Source organism: Nomia melanderi, chromosome 1 (assembly GCF_051020985.1).
Source record: "Nomia melanderi isolate GNS246 chromosome 1, iyNomMela1, whole genome shotgun sequence".
NCBI classification, from domain to species: domain Eukaryota; kingdom Metazoa; phylum Arthropoda; class Insecta; order Hymenoptera; family Halictidae; genus Nomia; species Nomia melanderi.
This window is the reverse complement of record NC_134999.1, coordinates 23,176,771-23,197,834: the sequence shown is the minus strand read 5'-3', so window position 1 is coordinate 23,197,834 and position 21,064 is coordinate 23,176,771. Positions and strand designations below refer to the sequence as shown.

General features: G+C 37.0%; 1 protein-coding gene across 1 annotated transcript in view; it reads right to left on the bottom strand.

Moving 5' to 3' along the window:
- Positions 1–21,064, bottom strand: part of LOC116425277 (lachesin) — a 473,102-nt gene that overhangs the window by 304,852 nt on the left and 147,186 nt on the right. The window contains exon 2 of the mRNA XM_076366478.1: positions 16,063–16,172. Coding sequence (XP_076222593.1) covers positions 16,063–16,172 — 110 coding nt within the window. The remainder of the gene's footprint in view (positions 1–16,062; positions 16,173–21,064) is intronic.

Genomic DNA, 21,064 nt, shown 5'->3' with positions numbered 1-21,064 from the left:
ATAACCGCCACAATAACAACAACCACAACTACAAAAAGAATCACAACAATTAGAACAACCACAACCACAGCCACAACGACAACCACAGCAACAACAACAACAATAACAACGACCGCAACAAAATCAACAATGACAACAACCACAACCGCAACAACAATAGCAACAACAGTACCCACAACAACCACAATAATAATAATAGTCTCGTTAGGGCATATGTAATCGATTAACACCAACAGATTCTCCAAGAAACCCCCAAAAAGCCAAGAAACAGCGAAACAACTCGAAAACACCACTGACAATAGTACCAAAACGTAACAAAGCAGCAGGCGACAAAACAGCCGACACAGATTCCCGATATTAGTCCAGTCGGCGCAAATCTGCCGCGCAACAAGCTCCTTCGCAATCCAATTCCTCCGCGGCCAAGGGAGCCCTGCGCCGGCCACCGGGGTTTCGCCGATATCGGGCCAGAGATTTGAAAAATACTCCGGATTTTCGCCGGATCCTTCGTGCGAATCAGAGGAGTCTTCGCCGTGAAATGCCAGAGGGAAAATTCGGCCTAACGGAGGCTGGCTGGCTACGGTGTTCGATCCGCCGGTTGAGCTGGATGAAGGCACGGCCGCCAGAGGAGCTTTTTGAATAATAAAAAGAACGCGTTGCGGAGCATACACACGGCGCCAAAGTGCCGAAGAGTGTCCTGCCGTGTTCCGACTAATCGATGCGTTAATCTCCTGGTCTTTTATCCCGTTGCCCCCTACCCGGCCGGCCTGAGCGCCAGCAGCCCCTCCCCCATGCGACACGATTGCAGCTCTTTTTCGATCGGAGCCCCGTTCCGGCCCGATGGAATATTTCCTTCCCGTTGAAAGTGGGGAACGACGCTCGAGATATATCGGGAATTCTTCGCTGACACGCTCGCCTCTTCTTTCCACGCCGCTCAGCCGTTGCGCCTGCCGATCGTCGCGGCGTTAGGTTAGGCCGATCCTTTCGATGGAACTCGATTACTTGGACAGGATGAGTGGTGGAGGAATGATTGAGATAGGAGATGGGGGTGAGAGTCATTTTGTATGCTTAGCGACATTTTGGTGACCGATTTTTGTTTTGCGAGGTGGAGAATTTTGCGGTTATGTCCATGGTGTCGAAAAATGGCCGATTTTTTTTATTGAACTCGATTATTTAGGCAGGATAAGTGGTGGAGAAATGATTGGGGTAGGAAAGACTGAGGGGTGAGAGTCATTTTGTATGCTTAGCGACATTTTGGTGACTTTGATTTTTGGTGTATGATTTGGTGAATCTTGAGGTCTATGGTGTGGTCAATGGTCGATTTTTTTTAGAAACTACTTTTTGAAGAGGATGAGTGGTGGAAGGATGATTGAGATAGGGGTTGGGGGAGGAAATCATTTTGTATGCTTAGCATATTGGTGATCTTCGATTTTTGTTATGTGAGTTGGTGAATTTCGAAGTTATGTATATAGTGTAGTCAAATGACTGATTTCTTATGGAACACGATTATTTGGGAAGAATGAGTGGCAGAGAGAAATGACTGGGATATGGGCTGCAGGGGGTGGAGATGAACATCTGGAGGTTATGTTTTGTTCATGTCTCATAACATTCCCAGATGTTATAAGGTTTTTTCAATAATATGAATGAAGAAACAGGATTTATTACAGTGGATTTATTTATTTGCAGGAGATTATGATTTTTGGAATGAATTTTTGTTACGTGTGTTGGCAAATTTTGAGGTTATGTCTATGGTGTAGTCAAATGACTGATTTATTTAATGGGAGTATTACTTGGGAAGCATGAGTGGTAGAAAGGAATTTGAATAGAAAGTTGTTAAGGGTGCAGATGAACATGTGGAGGTTATGTTTTGTTTACATCATGGGGTTGTTACGAGGTTTTTTCAGTGAGAATGGATATTTTGTGTTTCGATTTGAATGTTGCATGAATTGAGAAATTGAGTTTGTTTGCAGAAAACTTTCATTTTTGAAATGAAAATCATTTTATATAGCGAGGTCTGCTTAATGGTTGATTGGTGACCTTTAACTTTATGTGTGTTGGCGAATTTTGAGGTTATGTCCATAGTGGAGAATGTTGTGAGGTATAGAAGTAAATATGTAATGGCTGGATTTTTGTTAGGTTCTGAGGACGTTATGAGGTTTTTTCAGTGATAATAGATATTTTGTGTTTCGATTCCAACAGAGAATAAACTTGTAACTTTAAGTTTCAATGGAATAGATAACATTCTTCTTAATTATTCAAGGATTGTTCTATGTGAGAAAGGTCTCTTTATAGCTTCTGAATAAGTTGTACAATTATTTCATAAACTAAAACGTTAGTTTTCTCAATTTTTGTTTCCTGGACTTAACCTAGTTGGTTTCTGAATGACTCATATCAAGATTATTGCAATGAGAATATTATTTGCCTGTATCCGCAAGTGTTCCATAATGAAGTACTCTAAACGGGAGCGAATTGGAATGATTATTGTTCGTTGTGGAGCTAAACGGTGCTCAACCGAAGCTGTGCACTTATAGAGATCGATATCCTGCTTGAAATTATCCACCTCTTTCGTCCTATTGTAATGTAATCAAGAAGTTTAGTGGATCCGACAATTTTCTAGGTAATTGGTACATCCTATCCCACTTAGCGCACTGTACGTTCGTAATAACTTTTGTTACTATTATTATTATTATTACTGTTGTTGTTGTTGTTGTTGTTGTTGTTTCTGTCATTGTCATTGTCGTCGTCATCGTTGTTGTTGTTGCCGTTACCGCTATCGTCGTTGTTGTTGTCCTTGTCGCTGTCGTCGTTGTTAATATTATTATTGTTGTTGTAGTTATTGTTGTCGTCGTTGTTGTTATTAATGTTGTTGCTGTCCTCGTCGTTGTCGTTCTTGTGATTGTCGTTGTTGTTGCCGCTGTCGTTGCTGTTATCGTTGTTGTTATTGTTGCTGTTGTTATCGTCGTCGTCGTCATTGCTATCGGTGTCGTTGCTGTTGTTTTTTATGTTGTTGTTATCGTCGTTGTAGTTGTCGTCGTCACCGTTCCTGTTATCGTGGCTGTTGTTGATGTCATTGTTATTCTTGTCGTCATCGTTGTTATTGTTATTGTTGTTGATGTTGTTGATGTTGTTTGTTGTTGCTAATGTTGTGTTCGTCGTCGTCGTCATCGTTGTAGTTACTCTTGTTGTCGTCGTCATTCAATAAGAAACAAATGTTGCTGCTGTTGTTGAAATGCCCCATTAAATGTCTTCTCTCCAGCAACCTCCCCTTCCACTAACTAAATCCTAACCTCTGCACCGTCAACACTTAAAATTTACATTTGTACCATATACAATCCTCAATCTTAATGTCAGTAGCCATCCCCAATTCATGAAAAACATACAAACACTACCAGTTTTACGAAGCAGCACTCCTAATTTCAGCTACGAGCTGCTCCTGGAAAGGAGACCTGTTTATCAGCAATCGTGCCGATAGGAAATACGAGATCATCGCGAGCACAGGCAGCAATCGAAGAATATTGCAGCGTCCTTCCGTGTCGCGACGAACACGGCCGCTCTACAGTTCGCATCGGGAGATCGAAGTTTCGAGCCGTGGAACGTGTCAGGCCGACACACCGCGATGTATGCTAACAAGTGAGCGGTAAGAGGTGTTCCGGAAGTTCTCCTCTGATTTCCTCCTGATTATGCGGCACGGGATCACGAGATCTGGCTCGGATCGTGCGGCGCTTTGATCAACTCGCGTCGTCGATGATAGAACCACGTGAAACAACTTTCAGTGGAGATGTCCGAATAATTCTGTGGTTCGAGGCAATGTGCTCCATGGTAAACAAATGAATTCGCCTTTTTCAGATTCAGGACTACTGAAATGAATTCGAAAGATTTTCACTTGAAATATTCAGTAGCTTGTAATTGGATGTAGGTTCTGTACAATTAATTTATCAAGGAATCGTATGTAAATTATCACGTTAAGACCTACGAAATTTTTTTTGAATTTTCGGATGAAATTTTGTATTTCGAGCAATGTGTCCATATCTTGGAGTGACGATCGCGCAGCCTCGTCGCTTAAAGTCCTCAAAGTCCTCAAAGTCTTTATTCTCCAAACAAAGCTTCAAATCCCATCTGACCAAAGTCTTTCATACACCACTGCACATCACATTTTAAAATTCAAGAACATCCTCACAAACAGAGACAAAGCCTGTAGCTAAAAGTCCTCAAAGTCTTTATTCCACGAGAGGATCTCCAAAAACGATCAGACCAGAAACTTTTGGACGCCGCTGTATACATAACGGACAGAGTTACGTCCAGTCTGGTACGTCACAGAGCAACAAGCTCGTTACTCTTACGGGATAACTGGGAACATAATTAAATGACGGGAAGTAAAATAAACCGAGGAGCGAAGTGCTATCCTGTTGGACGAGTGGCGGCGCGAGTGCCGTTGTTAAAGAACTCGAGGCAAGTCGTTAGAGAGCTCGTGCCCGAAAGGGATGAAGAAACATACTCGGAGGACTGCTGCAGTGGCTGGAACAAGGTACGAAAGAGGAAAGTTCGCCGGCCACCTGAAATTTTACATCCGCAGCGGGGAGCAAGATTGAATTGGCATCTCCTGGACCATCGCCAAACGGTACGTCGCGCTAGATCCTCGTGTCGCAGGTTTCTTGGCGTTTCTCGAATGTTACATTAAGAATTCGCACGACGAGATCTTGAGATGTGTTTACGGTGCGGTTGGTTTTCTTTGCGACTGTGCTATGTTAATGTTCAGTCTGACATATTCACAAATATAAAATATTTAATTATTATATTAATGTAACAAGTTAAATATTATATTAATATGAGAAGTCCACTGAAATATAAACCATATACCAAGCCACAAAAACCAAAGGAACTGCACAATTTCGAAGGTAATTGAAACTACAAAGTCTTCAAAACCACTTTTTTGAAACGAAGACTTTAAATTTAATATTCACAAATATAAAATAGTCTATACTAACCTCACAGCTCGAACAATTCCACTGCAATCTAAACCACACACCAAGCCACAAAAATCAAACAATCCTCACTATCCTGAACATAACCAAAACCACTTGATCAAAACGAAGACTATGAATTTAATATTCACAACTAGACGTATTTATAAATATAAAATATTCTACACCAATCTCGTAGCTCCAACAATTCCACTGCAATCCAATCACAATCCAAACCAAAAAGCCAAAGAAACCTCACCCACAAAAGCCAAATAATCCTCACAAACAGAAACCAAACAAACCTCGCTCTCAAAAAATAAAAGAACCTCACTCACAAAGAACAAGCAAACCTCGATAACGTAATCGAAACGAACCACACTCACAAAAAACAAACAAACCTCATTCACAAAAAACCTCACCCACAAAAGCCAAACAAACCTCACTCACAAAAAAACCTCATCCACAAAAGACAAACAAACCTCACTCACAAAAAACAAACAAACCTTACTCACAAACGCCAAGCAAACCTCACTCAAAAAATCCAAACAAACCTCCCTCCCAAAAGCCAAACAAGCCTAACTCACAAATCCCGAGGACAACCGAAACCACAGAGCCCCCGAAACCACTTGTTCCAAGTGAAATCCCCGATAGCGGAAGGAGATAAAGATTTCACCGTTTACCTAAATGCCGGATCCTTTCATCGGCGCCCGCGGGAACCGTAACGGCCCCATAAAGACGACAGTTTGTCAGCGATCAAGGCATCAAGTGATTCCGTGGCGGGGTCTGCCAGACGCCGGCCCTTCTTACAAGTCGTATAGCAGCCCCAGTGGGCTTTAGTGTTCGGTGAAAGGGCCGCTCGGGGGAGATCGGCACCGCTAAACACGCACTTGAACCACCTATCTCGCACCCTCCAGCCGAGATCAACGTTATTACCCAATGGTCATCCGGTTCGCCACTCACCGCATCCGGGACACACGAATACCGAAAGGGAAGTAATTGCCGCCGCTGTTCACCTCGGCATCGTTACCGCCGCGGCTCGATATTGCCCGAATATCGTGCACGGTACACGTACTCGCCGTTACGTGGGCCATGGGATTACAGTGCCACGTATTTTCTATGGGACACTTGGAAAGACGGTTCCAGTGGCAAATCGATTTCTGATCCCTTCCCATTTTTTTCCAGATTCGAAATTTTATTAGGTAAATTAGATGAGAGTTTATGTATCGAATCCCATCGATACCTATGTGGTAGGTGAATTGAGGTTATGTCCATGGTGTGGTAAATGACGAATTTTTTTATGGAACGTGATTACTTAGGAAGCGTGAGTTGTAGGGTGGAATGATTTGGATAGAAAGTTGCGCGGGGAGGAGATGAAGGTGTGGAGGTTACGTTTTGTTTATTTTATGGGGGTGTTATATGGTTTTTGTCAGTGACAGTGGATATTTTGTGTTTCAATTTGAATGTTGTATGAATTGAGAAATGGTAGGAAAACCATTTTGTATAGCAGGGATTATTTTATGGTAGATTGGTAACCTTAATTTTTGTTATGTGAGCAGGAGAGTTTTGAGGTTGATGTCCAGAGGCTCTAATATAATACTTGAAACGTAGTTTCCGTTTGTCCTAGATAGAAGTCAATTTATTTGTGTGTTTACTGTTTATGGCAAAATCACGTCGAATTTTCTCCATGGAAAAACAAAATAAACAGCTCCACTGAGATGAAACCAGCAGCTTTATTCACCGTAGGAAATGTTGCACGGCATTTCAACGGTACAACAGAGCGAGCTACTAAAGGTCAGTGTTACTTCATTTAATTACAACAAGCATTTCACTTACATTCCAAAGTAACCTTCCCCTTTCTATCCAAAGGAAATGAATAAAGGAAATGGAGTTCCATGGAAATTAAAGAATTTAATAAAACGCATAAGAACCTGATTCCCTCCAAAACCATAAAGATTAAATAAAAATCAGCGCCAAAAATAACCTTTTAACGCTGGAAATACCGAGTACTTGGACAGACCTTTCAAAATTTTATTATGAAAACTAGAAACGTGGATTTATTAAGATTAGAATTGGTTTAAATTTCAGGTTAGGTATTACTTACTTAGCTACATTAGTAATTTCTCAAAGATATATGTGTACCCTCAGTAATCGTTAAAGTAAATATCAAGGAATGGTCATTTTAACACATTTGGTAGTTTTAGTGTTAAAATGAGAAGACAATGTTAGGTTAACATTTCAAAAGATGACTTTTGACACCTTAAAAATCACTTCACCAGGTCAACAATTACAATACTATGTAACAAGGTCAGTGAGGAACAAGTTCAACATCAGGAACAAGTTCAATCAGCAACCAAGTTCAGTGAGGAACAAGTTCAATTAGGAACAAGTTCAGTAAAGAACAAGTTCAATTAGGAACAATTTCAGTGTGGAACAAGTTCAATTACGAACAAGTTCAATTACGAACAAGTTCAATTGGTAACAAGTTCAGTCAGGAACAAGTTCAACTAGGAACAAGTTCAGTGAGGAACAAGTTCAATCAGGAGGAAGTTTAGAAACGAATTCAGAAAACCTCCATCAGCGAGTCAGTCAGTCAGTCTGTCAGTCAGGCAGTTAGTCAGTCAGGAAGTCAGTCAGTCAGTAAATCATCAGAAATTCCCATTGCCAACGTTGGCTGTTCCTCCTAGTACTAAGACCCAGCATCCATCCAAAGTACTCGTGTCAGTCCAATTTACCATCCATCACCCAAATAATCAACTAAAATTCAAACATTCCATCAGAACACAATTCACGACAAAAACCCGTGCATTTTAATCAAAGGCTCAGCGTTCCCCGAGAATGAATAATTGGAAAGTTCCTATTACAATCTCACGCAGTCACGGTGTCATTTTTCGGCGCACAGAGGAGTAATAATTCGAATTCCTCCTCGTCTACGAAACAATTGATCCGAGATTGAGAAAACATCGGCGCGATATTACTCCGAAAATGAAATTCCGAACGGAAACATTGGAATTGCGCGACGGTAATCCCGATTATTCGGCCCTCGGAACGGCACGGTACACGGCGCGCGCCCGGGGAATTCAACTTATGCGGCATAATTCAATTTCTTTCGCGGGCCGGACCGTTTGATGTACCCGAAGAGGTACCAATAACGTTTAGCCGGATGAAATCCGCGACACTTCGCGCGAATCGATAACCCGCGCCGAGCAGTTTCGCGAGGTTCCCTCAATTATTTGTCCCGGCCCTCCCAGCTGTCTGTCCGTCCTGCCGCGAAAATCGTCGGTTTAAAGGCGTCTGCGAGACGAGATACATCGAGCAAGAAAAATACCATTAAAGAGAGATATTAAAATTCTTCTGCCCCTCACCTCCACAGAGTCGGCCGAGTCAATACGGCGAGAGAGAAACGTCTGCCGCAAAGGAATTTCCTTTTCGTTTCATCGACTGTTGCCACGTGAAATATCACTGGAGTAATTTTCGAGTTTGCCAGCGGTTTCCTTGTTTTTTTTGCCATTTCGGGTTGATTGACGGTTGTATGTTTTTGATTGTTGCTTGAGTGTAATTTAGAAGCGGTTGTGCCATTAGTTTGTGAATTTTGTAATGATTTATTTTATATTGACACTGTAAAAGTCATTTTTGAGGTTTCTAGGGATTTCTTTATTTTTTAGTTAATTTTTGATTGATTGTCAATTGTTTTTTTCTTTGTTGCGTGAGTGTAATTTAGAAGCAGTTTTGTTGTTCATTTGTGTATTTTAATGATTTATTTCATGATAACACTGAAAAAATTATTTTTGAGTTTCCCAGGGATTTCCTTATGTTTTAGTTAATTTAAGATTGATTATCAATTGTCCTTTTTCTTTGTTGTGGAGGTCATTAATTTATGTATTTTGTAATGATATATTTCATAATGGCACTGAAAAAGTCATTTTCCAATTTTTGTCAGGTTTCCTTATTTTTTTAGATTGATTGACGGTTGCATGCTTCTGATTGTTGCTTGAGTGTAATTTAGAAGCGATTGTGTTATGCGTTTGTGTATTTTGTAATGATTTGTTTCATAATAGCCCTGAAAATTTTTAGTAACATATATAAACAGTTTTAATCATTTTTAATCCCTTGTATAAATAGTTTTTAATAATTTATTGGTAATAAACTATTGACGCTGCCGCCTTGCTCCTCAAATATATCTAAAGTCTTCTGTTCTTTTATTTTTCTCAAGAAATGAGATAAGGGATTTTGTACACATATTTCTTCATTTGGGATTTTGATGGGATCATTTAAGGACATAATGTAGCAATTACTTAAACAATGGACAATCTTGCTATATTGTTAATTACGAACTGTTAATTAATAATAATTAACTGACACGTGGAATATAATAAATTAATGATAAACTCGTTATGAAATAGATTAATTGATACTACAACTATTTCTTCGTTACACTCGTGTAATATATCCGGTAATTAATCAGCGCACTTACCACTGTCATAATTAATACAATTATAATGGACATAATAACAATGAGAGGAAAAAATGTTGCAATTGATAATTAATATTAAATTAACTAGAAAATAAGGAAACCCCAGGAAAACTCGAAAATGACATTTTCAGTGCCATTATAAAATAAATCATTATAAAATACACATATTAATGACACAACTGCTTCTAAATTACACTCACGCAACAAAGAAAAAAAATTGGCAAACATTCTTAAATAGACTAAAAAATAAGGAAACCCCAGGAAAACTCGATAATGTCTTTCTCAGGGCCATTATGAAATAAATGTGTCCAAGGTTTCTTCTTCGAATCCTTCAAAAACAAGAAGGAGGAACAGAAGACTCCAGGTATATTTGAGGCTATGTATACACCTTTTTCCAAGAGACACTAAACGTATCACGTCTCTGATATATAAACCGCCAATCAAGTGGCTCGATATTTACAGACCCTTCGTCTAATAGAGACCCCTGCCATTCAATGATATTATTTTGCGATACTGTTGCCTGCATGCGATCGTGGACCTCGTAACATGGGTAGATCGCCCGGAACGATCGACATTCCTACGGAAATAGGATGAGGAAGAGATGTCTGATAAGAAAATGTATTTCGATCCTGACTCAGGATGATTTTTTCTCCCGTGGAATGCTGGCTGTTCGTTCTAACGTTATGGCAGAAAATTGAGTGGCGCTGACTGGGAGGCAGGGAGCTGATGACTTGTAGAAGTTTTTTTTAGTCTCCTTTTCGTTTAAACAATGTGGGTCTAGGAGTAAATGTTTAATGAACTGTGATGGGAATAAAGAGCAATAATGGTGATTGGGAAGATGTTGAATTTTATAAATAAAGTATTATAAATAAAGTATTATAAATAAGGTATTTGGTTATTAATTAAGGACTGTATTTAAGAAACTGAATAAATAACGATTATATTATTGATAATCACGAAGTTATTGAACCTCAGTACTATTTTATTATTTATAAGCTAATTTACTGAAACTGAATGAAAAATAATTATATAGTTGATAATTACGAAGATATGAAACCTGTTTGATTATTTATAAACTAATTTACTGAAACTAAATGAAAAATAATTATACAGTTGATAATTGGGAAACATTAAATCTCAATGCTATTTGATTATTTATAAACCAATTTACTGAAAGTAAATGAATAATAATCATATTATTGATAATTACTAAGAAATTAGAACTCAGTGCTATTTTATTATATATAAACTAAGTTACTGAAACTAAATGAATAATAATTATATTGTTGATGTTTAGGAAGATATTAAGGTTAAGTGCTATTTCATTATTTATAAACTAATTTACTGAAACTAAATAAATAATAATTATATTCTTGATAATTGGGAAATATTAAATCTCACTGCTATTTGATTATTTATAAACTAATTTACTTAAATCGATGAATAATAATTATATTATTGATAATTACTAAGATATTAAACCTCAGTGCTATTTGATTATTTATAAACTAATTTAGTTAAATTAATGAGTAATAATTATATCATTGAAAATTGGAAAATATTAAACCTCAGTACTATTAGATTATTTATAAACCAATTTACTTAAATTACTGAATAATAATTATATTATTGATACTTACGAAGATATTAAACCTCAGTGCTATTTGATATTTATAAATTTATAAATTTGATTATTTATAAACCAATTCACTTAAACTAAACGAGTACTAATTATACTGTTTATAATTAGAAATATATTAGCCTTCAGTGCAATTTGATTAATTATTAATCTCCCAAACACATTCCGAACAATTTGAATTCCGACAAAAAGCCACAGTCCACCGATAACCAAAGATTCATTCGAAATTCCCTGTTATGCATCAGATTCTTCCACTTCTCGATTCATGGGGCTTTAGATTCCAGCAACCCCGAGGTGCCCGTGAATGCCAGCTGCCAACCGATCCGCTGTATTAAATGCCATTCAAATTATTCTTCAATTAATTAGCTGAACGATTTTTCAATTGATTCTGCGGAGTCGCGTCTGCCGGCGTTACAGGCGGCTTCCAAGAGGTTCGTTATTCCCCGATTCGCTTTCGCCTTTACATGGGAATGGGTAATGAACTGGAGGGTTGGTAGTTGGTTGTCGGTTGTGTTATTAAGATGTTGCTCTGCGAGAAAGTCGGACAAACTACTTGTCGCACAGCGATGGGAGTGAACGGAGACTGATCGGTGTAACACGAATGTTCTTCGGTACTTGTGATGTATCTTTTTGGCGTTGAAATGATTTTAATTAGAATTAATTCGGTCTCATATAAATTTAGATCTAATTCGATTAATTTGATTTGACTTTGAATTAATTACTATAATTTTGAGTTAATTTGACTTGACTTTGAATTAATTACTATAATTTTTGCAGTAATATCGTTGGCAGGAGGTTACATATATATTTATTATTAATTAATAGAATCATTGAGTACTCTATCATTTTTGTTGAAGAAATTTGAAATATTTAAATTTTTTCTTTACTGATAATTAAAATGTTTGAAATCAGATCATGAAGCTTTAAGTTCCTAATTAAAAATTAGAACCATCAGAATTACTGCTTTCAGAGAAAATTAAAATATTTCAAGCATCAGAATTAAAATTGCTAAAATCATATCACAAAGCATAAACTTTCCAATTTCAAATCACCTCCGCTGCAAATCTCAAAACCACCCCAAGTATCTCCCCCATCAAAACTCAAAATTCTCCGAACTCCATCCGACACCATCAAATCCCCACTTCGAACGGAAAACTCGCAGAACGACAGCTCGCAGTGGCCGATAAACCAAAAGAATTCGTATCCACCGGGACTGGCAATCTGCTGCGGTTCGTATCTATTACCACGTCGATCATTCACCGCTCTCGTCGGCTGTTTAACACGTTCGCGACGGGACTTGAATTTAGTGTACCCGCCGTGGGCCGATGTTATTTTTCCTACTTTCTCCCATCTGCCAGGACTAATTCGAAAATTATCTATGTATTTACTTTCTCCTTGCACTTGAGACCTTAGAGAATAATTCTCTTACGTATATAAAGATGTAAATACATTTAATTATAATTTGATTAATTTGATTTGATTCAAATCTAGATGTAATTGAATTAATTTGATTTGACTTAACCTTAGATTCAATTTGATTAATTCGAATTAAGTTTAGATTCAATTTGATTAATTTGACTTCAATTTAGACTTAATTTGATTAATCTGATTTGATTTCGAATTAATTACTATAATTTTTCCAGTAATATCGTTGGCAGCAGGTTGTATATGTTTGGAGTGCGAGGAATGTTCCCTTTCGATTTACAGTATTTTTAATTAATTACAGTAATTAATTTCAGTAATCAGTTATTTAAATGCTGTGACGCGACAAAAGTTCATGTACCACCGGTGACTCATCCTGTCCCATGGGACAGTAGTTCATGTACCACCGGTGATTCATTCCGTCCCATGGGACAGAGAAGCATGTAACACCGGTGGTACATACCGCCCCATGGGACAATAAGTATGTACCACCGGTGTTACATGCTTCTCTGTCCCATGGGACGGAATGAATCACCGGTGGTACATGACGTCCCATGGGACAGACAAAAATGTACCACCGGTGGCACATCCCGCCCCATGGGACAGATAACAACGTATCTCCTGTCGCGAACGTGTTAAAGCTGTCGCCAGGCTACAGGGTGCTCCAGGAGTGAGCGTATAATATATAGTCGACGAATACTCCAGAGCACCGGCAGTAAAACCGCAAACACGCGGCTTGGAGCGACCAAACGCCAAACCAAAGCTAACAGTATGGCTGTAGGGGAAGCGGAGCTTATGTAGTTCGGATCGAGGGATCCACCGGGCAGAGAGGAAGACAGAGGAAGCAAGAAGATCGAGCCAGAGGGAGGGAGAGGACACGCGCGGCGGAGGAACGTGGCACGCTGCAATTGTGGGAGACACTTTCTAATTGGATCTGCCGAATCATTCGAGCAGCAGGATTTTCGACAAGCTTACTGATGAGGTGGTCTTGATTCGATGGACACTTTGCTTTTGGTTTCGTCTGTTTAGGTTTTGGATTTATTTTGGCTTTGTAGAGGTGGTCTTGATTCCTTGGACACTTTGCTTTCGGTTTTGGATTTATTTTGGATTTGTTAGGGTTGTTGGTTGTGTTAGGGGTTGCAGTGTTGGTTGATTTATTTGGATTGAATTTAATGAGTGTTTGAGGGATTTTGATGGAGATAGGTCTGGATGGAAATGGCATTTGCTATGTGGAGGATTTTATATATAATTAGATATTTCAATTTAAATAATTAATGATTTTAGGAATAATAAGTTTAGAAATAATTGGACAGTTCAATTCTGATCTGGTCTATCTAGTTTCTAGTTTTACTGTATTATTTTAGAAAGAGGTGCTAGGTGTTACAAAGTAATTATTTCTGATTGATTTAGTTGAATTGAATTCAATTAATATTTAAGGAATTTTTATGGAGTTACCTCTCGATGGAGATATCATTTGCAATATGGAAAACTTATAGAATCAATTAATTAAGTTAATACTCACAATTTGAGTTAATACTCAAAATTAATTAAGTTAATACTCACAATGTGAGGATCAGACACAAAAATCTCTTTTTAAATGAAACCCTATGCATGCCATAGCACTGTCCGTTGCAGGGAACCTGGCACTCTCGTCTGATTGGTCATATTTCAAGGCGCACGCCTGATTGGCTAAAACACTGCCGCCCATCAATCGGCTCCTGCGACGAAGAGTGGGGAGAGCCGTTTCGGACTCGCGATTGGAGCTCTCGGAGCAACTGTCAACCCCCCTATGACGTGACGAGTGCCAACTTCCCAGCAACGTACAGTACTAAATCTTTCGAATTACCTCATCAATGTTTCAAGAACATACTGACGTCGCTAATTGGAGATTAATTAACCACTGAATTACCAGCCGATATAACACATGAAAATTCAAATATAGTAGCAACAATCGCAAGTAAATTCCATTTATAATTAAAAATAAATATCAACCTTATAAAAAAGTTGATCCTCGAGATTTAACAACACTTCTATATACAGGGTGTCCTACAATTAACCATCATGTTGTGAAAATTGATACTCAAAAAATTCATTTTCAACAAAATATTTTCCTTATTTGTTTTATTTTACACGACATAATATTTTTTCTATTTTTTTGTCAGCTTGCATCAAGTTCACGTATATTTGGAACATTCAGGTGAACACTACGTCAACCGTCAATATCTCGGATAATCAATATCTAGAATATTCCACACGTCATGAACGTTCACACGCACAGACGTCGTTCGTCTGTCGCACACACGCACAACGTTCATTCTTACGGCCATTCCCTCAATATTATGCGGCGAATCAGAATATTTAGTAGCCACGGAATAACGATGCAGATCGGTACTGAGATTCGTGGCGGGCAGAAAACTTTGGTTGCTTCTTGCTGGTGTGTAGGCAGGCAAAGTAACAGGAACTGGTACGGATCGTTTGGGAAGTATCGGATGCAAGTACTAAGAAAACTTTGCGGAGCAGCGAATGGGAGAACTAAATACTTCTAATTACGGTAACTTGATTTTCGAGGAACGGAACTTTTCAGGTTTCATTCAATAACAGCTACTGCTCGCATAAGGGACCATGTCATTTTTGGCAGAAAATTACACCTCCATTACACCTTGTAGTATACGTGTAACACTTTTTTGAATCAGACATTTTTTAAGGTTATGTAGATGAGATTCAGACATTTTTTAAGGTTACATAGATACAAATTAGATATTTTTTTAAGGTTATGTGGATTCTATTCAGACATTTTACATAGTTTCGAATCAGACATATTTTTAAGTTTATGCAGATTCGATTAAGAAATTTTTTTAAGGTTATGTAGACTTGAATCAGACATTTTTTTAAGGTTATGTCGATTCGAATCAAACATTCTTTTAAGGTTATGTAGATTTCTGAATTGATTCTTCTACTACTCTTCATCACTAGCTGCATCGACATTTTTATATACCTATCTGTATCGACACGGGTTAATTTGTACCCTGAACAAAATCGAAAATATTTAGTCTTAAACAATTATAATACAACACAATGATACACGATGATCTTATAAATGAAACTATGAAATGTGCGGATAGAAGTCAGCACAAAGAAAAAGAATGTAAGCGGCTCCTGGGCCAAAAATGACCCACGCGACAAACCTAGCGTTAATATATACGTAGACTTTGACTGAATGGAGAATCAAAACAATTCACGTGTTTTATCAAATATACAAAATATGGTTGAATAAAATTAATTTGTTTAATAGGTAGGCATTATTTTTCAGAAAAGGAATAACAATTGTACAAGTTCTTATTAAGTCTCTAATGAATAACTTGTGGTTAGAGAAATTTAAGATTGTACACCGATAAAATAATTTATTGAACCGAGTCTACTTTTTTAATAAATTTTAAAAAACTTTAATCAATAATAATTGTAAATTTATTGAAATTTTAATATTAATTATTAGAAAAAATTTCCTTAGTGATAACAGCATAATATTTTTGGAAAGATCAAGTTTATAAACTGTTAGCAGCACGTTCCCTTACCTTGTACAGTCCCAGATCCTTGACGCTGCAGTCTAATTTAACGTTACGTCCTGCTGGCACTGTTTTATTTCCAATATCAGCGACGAACTCGGGATCAGGTATGGTAGTAACTGAAACAAACATTGTAATAACCGTTAATGTAAATGTAATAATATTATTATATAACAGCTGAAAAGAATATTATTTATTCCATTAAAATGTACAAAAATCAGAAAATATTAAAAACTGTTTTCTGAGCTTTATGGTGTTTCGTTTCCGTCAGTAACAGAGCAAAATAAGTTACTGCTGCTTATAAGAAAAATAAAAATTGAGAAAATTAATATTTTGGTTTCTTAAATTAATACAACGTTGCATATTGTAGAATTATTCGTTGCTGGGAACTTGGCACTCTTGTTTGAGTGGTCAGAGTCAAAGGTCCACACCTGGTTGGTGGAAGGAGGCCTCCTCCACTCCCGATTGACTTCTCCGCAAGACTGTCTCCGCCCCTATGACGTCACGAGTGCCAAGTTCCCAGCAACAGACAATACATTTATCTACGAAGGTCGTCAACCATATAAAAAATACAAAAAAGATGAAAACGTTTATAATTCTATATTTACATGTACTAAATAATTTTTTTGTTAACTTAGGAATAAAAATTCTATACACATTAAATTTCTGGAACAAATGAAATGAAAGCATTAATTTTGAGAAGAGAAGTTTGAATTTTTCTTACGCCCCAATATTCACACTTTGTTTCAGTAATGTATAAAATTACCCTAACCTGTTCCCAATTTGATGAATAAATCAATATTTCTGTGGTAATTAAAATCCTATGAAACTGCCACGTCGACGATTCAAAAACCAAATTGAAAACCTGCTGATTCATTACTTTAAGCCTAGCAAAGCCTGTACAAACAGTTTCATCCCTAACTTATGGTATATGTTTGCTTAATTCTCGCCTTTCAAAAATATTTAACTTGTTTACAAACTTCGCCATTAACTTGTTAGGACTGCGGCACGTATTCGAAGTTCGAAAAAAAAATTACGGGCGCGTGAAATAACAAGTTAGTTACTGATTCATTGAATTCCAATGCATTTTTAATTCCTATGCATATTAAATTGTATTTTGAATGCAATTTAAATATGTCGCTTCAATGCTGACAGAAATTATTTTAGAATTTATTTCTTCGGTGTGATTAGCTTTTATTTGAGAAAATACATTTTCCAAAATTTCAATGACCTTTGTCACGCGACTAAAGAATATCGAAGAGGTAATTAGTGGAAAATGTTTCGTTTAAACTTGTTTCGTAGTGTTCACTGTTACTTGAGTTTATTTATTTATGAGTCTATATAGAAGGTGTCAAAAGATGTCTTTTGAAATTTTAATTGGTCACCTTTCCTCCATTGAATTTTGGACATTTCCCATAGTTAATTTTACAACTGTTTGGAAAAGTCGAAAAGTCAATTCTAAATAGACGACTAAACTTGGAAAATAATTTTAACGCATTTTTCTAATAATTTTCCTAATAATTTTTCTAACAAATTTTCTAATCATTTTTCTAATATATTCTCTAATTATCTTTCTAATCATTTTCCTAATTACTTTTTAAATTGTTTCTCCAATAATCTTTCTAATCATTTTTCTGATAGCTTCTCTAATAATGTTTCCAATCATTTTCCTAATCATTTATTAAATAGTTCCTCCAATAATATATCCGATCATTGCTATAATCATTTTTCTAACAATGTTTCTATTTATGTTTCTAACAATTCTTCTAATAATCCTTCCAACAATTTTTCTAACAACTTTTCATCTCACAGCTCTCAATAAACAAGTTTAATCACCTTTAACACTCAATTAATTAGAGTTCCATAATTATACTACATAAAAACAAGTTCACTCTCAAAGATTGACCATTCACACCAACACTAACCAGATATACACACACATTACAAAAATGGCACATCAATAACAATAAACAATAACCAATCAAGTAATAACATGAAAAATACAAAATACTTTGCACCATTACACCTGGTATCACCTGCCTGAACGTGGCAAATTCAAAATGGCGTCGTCGAACCAAGGAAACAATATTTGAAACCATCATTGGCGATATTTTCTGTCCGAACGGCGTTTTACAGTTAACCTATTAAATCTTTAATTTCATGGAAATATAATGGGAAGCATCATGAGGCAAAAAATGTGGCATAAAACGGCGGAATTGAGAAAGTAACAGCGGAATGAGACATTGAGGACATTTTTAAGCAAGGTACATACATCATAACTCGTCGAAAACTCGTTATTTCGATTGTAAACCATGTAACAATGGGCATCGCTCGACTCTGCCGCGTGAATATTAATGAGACTTAGCGCACGTACACAACATCGTAAAATATTCGATACATTCTGCTTTATGGCTGGCTATATTCATGTTTACGGACCTTGTGTTTCGAGATGAAGAACCTGCTTTATTAAGGAGCTTGATGGAGGGATGATTAAAATGTTAAATATAAGAATTGTTGATTTATGAGAAAAGTATTTAAGTCGGAACTTCGATTTGTATGGGCACAAGCAAGCATTCTTTTATTTTTTATATAATTAATAATAATAATTATTATTATTAATTATTATTAATTAAAGAATTATTTATTTCGACGAGAATATGTGTAAAAAACAGATGGTGTGGATGTTTCACAGTATTCTCTCATGCAATATGTCCTTTAGGTATCATGATAACGGAAAGTCCTTAAAGTCTTTATTTGAAGGTCATTGTATGTCAGTGAACGTCATATATGTGTTCACAGAGACAAAGCCTGTTGCTCAAAGTCCTCAAAGTCTTTATTGTCTAATCAAAGGTTCAAAACCCATCTAAACAAGAACTTTTATATACTACTGTACGTCATGCACTAAAATCTGCAAATATATTCACATCCGGAGACAAAGCTTGTCGCTCAAAGTCCTCAAAGTCTTTGGTCTATAATAAAAGTATCAAAAATCGATCTAGATAGAACCTTTTGATGACCACTGTACATTTCGCATCAAAATCCACGAATATCTTCACAAGCAGAGTCAATGCCTGTAGCTCAAAGTCCTTTAAGTCTCCATTTCGTAAGAAAAGTCTTTATTCCCTAACAAAACAAAGTCTTTATTCTCTAACAAAAATTCCAAGACTGATGTGGCCAGAACCTTTTCATAACCACTGTACATCAAAATACACAAACATCTTCACAAGCAGCGACAAAGCCTGTAGCTTAAAGTACTCAAAGTCCTCAAAGTCTTTATTCCTTGAACAAAATCCAAAAATCGATCTGACAGAGATCTTTCAAATGTCACTATACATCACGCAATAAAATCCACGAATATTTACATAAACAGGGGCAAAGCCTGTCCATCAGCCTCGTCGCTTAAAGTCCTCAAAGTCCTCAAAGTCTTTATTCCATAAGTGAAGATCCAAAACGGGCCTGACTACGAACTATCAAACACTACTATACATCAGGCACTAAAATCCTCAAGTATCTTCACTAACAAAGACAAAGCCTGTCTCTTAGCCACGTCACTTAAAGTCCTCAATGTCTTTAATTTGTAAGAGGTGCTGCAAAACCGATCAGTCCAAGAACTTTCAAACACCTCTCTGAATCACGCACTAAAATCCACGAATATCTTCACAAACAAAGACAAATCGTGTCCCTCAGCCTCGTCGCTTAAAGTCGTCAAAGTCTTTATTGTGTAAGAGATGCAAAACCGATCTATCCAAGGACTTTCAAACACCTCTCTGCATCACGCACCAAAATCCACGAATATCTTCGCAAACAGAGACAAAGCCTGTCACGCAACCCCGTGGCGCGTTGTCAGTCCCAATAAGAAAGCACCGAGCATCCCTCGGCAAACCGAACGAAACGATCCCCGATGTCGCAGCCTCCATCTTTCCCAAATCACGACGTCACAGGAGTATCCGAGACACGTGCTATCAGTTGTATTTCCCCGGATCCCATAGGTTGCATCAGAGAAGAGAGATCGATCGATCGGGAAGCGGCGTCTACGTGGACGCGCGGATACGCTTTGAGTTATAGGCGCTCGCCGGTCGGCCTGACAGTCTAGTTATTGAATACAAAATGCAATTTTTCAAGTCTGCCGTTGGTACATCTCGTCGCAGCCCCGTCTTCAGAAGTAACAGACTGTTCCCGTTGTGGGAGCTGATCGAATCCACAGGAGGATTTCGAGGTGCCCGCCCCGCACGATCGGGACGACCCATCCATCCTGAAATTCGCGATCGCGTTTCCATCGTGAGTAGCATTATTTCATGAACCGCGGCTGGGGCAAGTGGGATTCAAGGGTAACGTGTGCGCTGCTTTCGGTTCTGAGATTCTGTTGTGGTTTTATTTCATATGCAGGAAGGTAGTAATAAATGTGACATAATTGTGGTAAATATTTGAATTGTTATATTGTTTGATAATTTAAAATGTTTAAATTGTTGTACCATGCTTGATAATTTACAATATTTAAATTGTTATATAATGTCTAATAATTTACAATGTTTAAATTGTTGTATCATGTTTGATAATATACAATATTTAAATTGTTATATAATGTTTGATACTTTATAGCATTTAAATTATTATATAATGTTTGATACTTTAAAGTATATAAATTATTATATAATGTTTGATAACGTAAAGTATTTAAATTGTTAGGTAATGTTTGATAATGTACAGTATTTAAATTGTTATATAATGTATGACAATGCGAAGTATTTAAATTGTTATATCATGTTTGATATTGTATAGTATTTAAATTGTTATGTCATGTTTGATAATGTACAGTATTTACATTATTATATAACGTTCGATAATGTAAAATATTTAAATCGTTACATAATGTTTAGTAACACAATATTTAATTAAGGAATTGAGTTGAATTATGACAATCATGTTTCGTTTATTCTCTCCGAAAGTAGATACACATTTAGAAATATTAATTAGAACCTTTATATCTAAAACTAAATAGGATACTAATAAT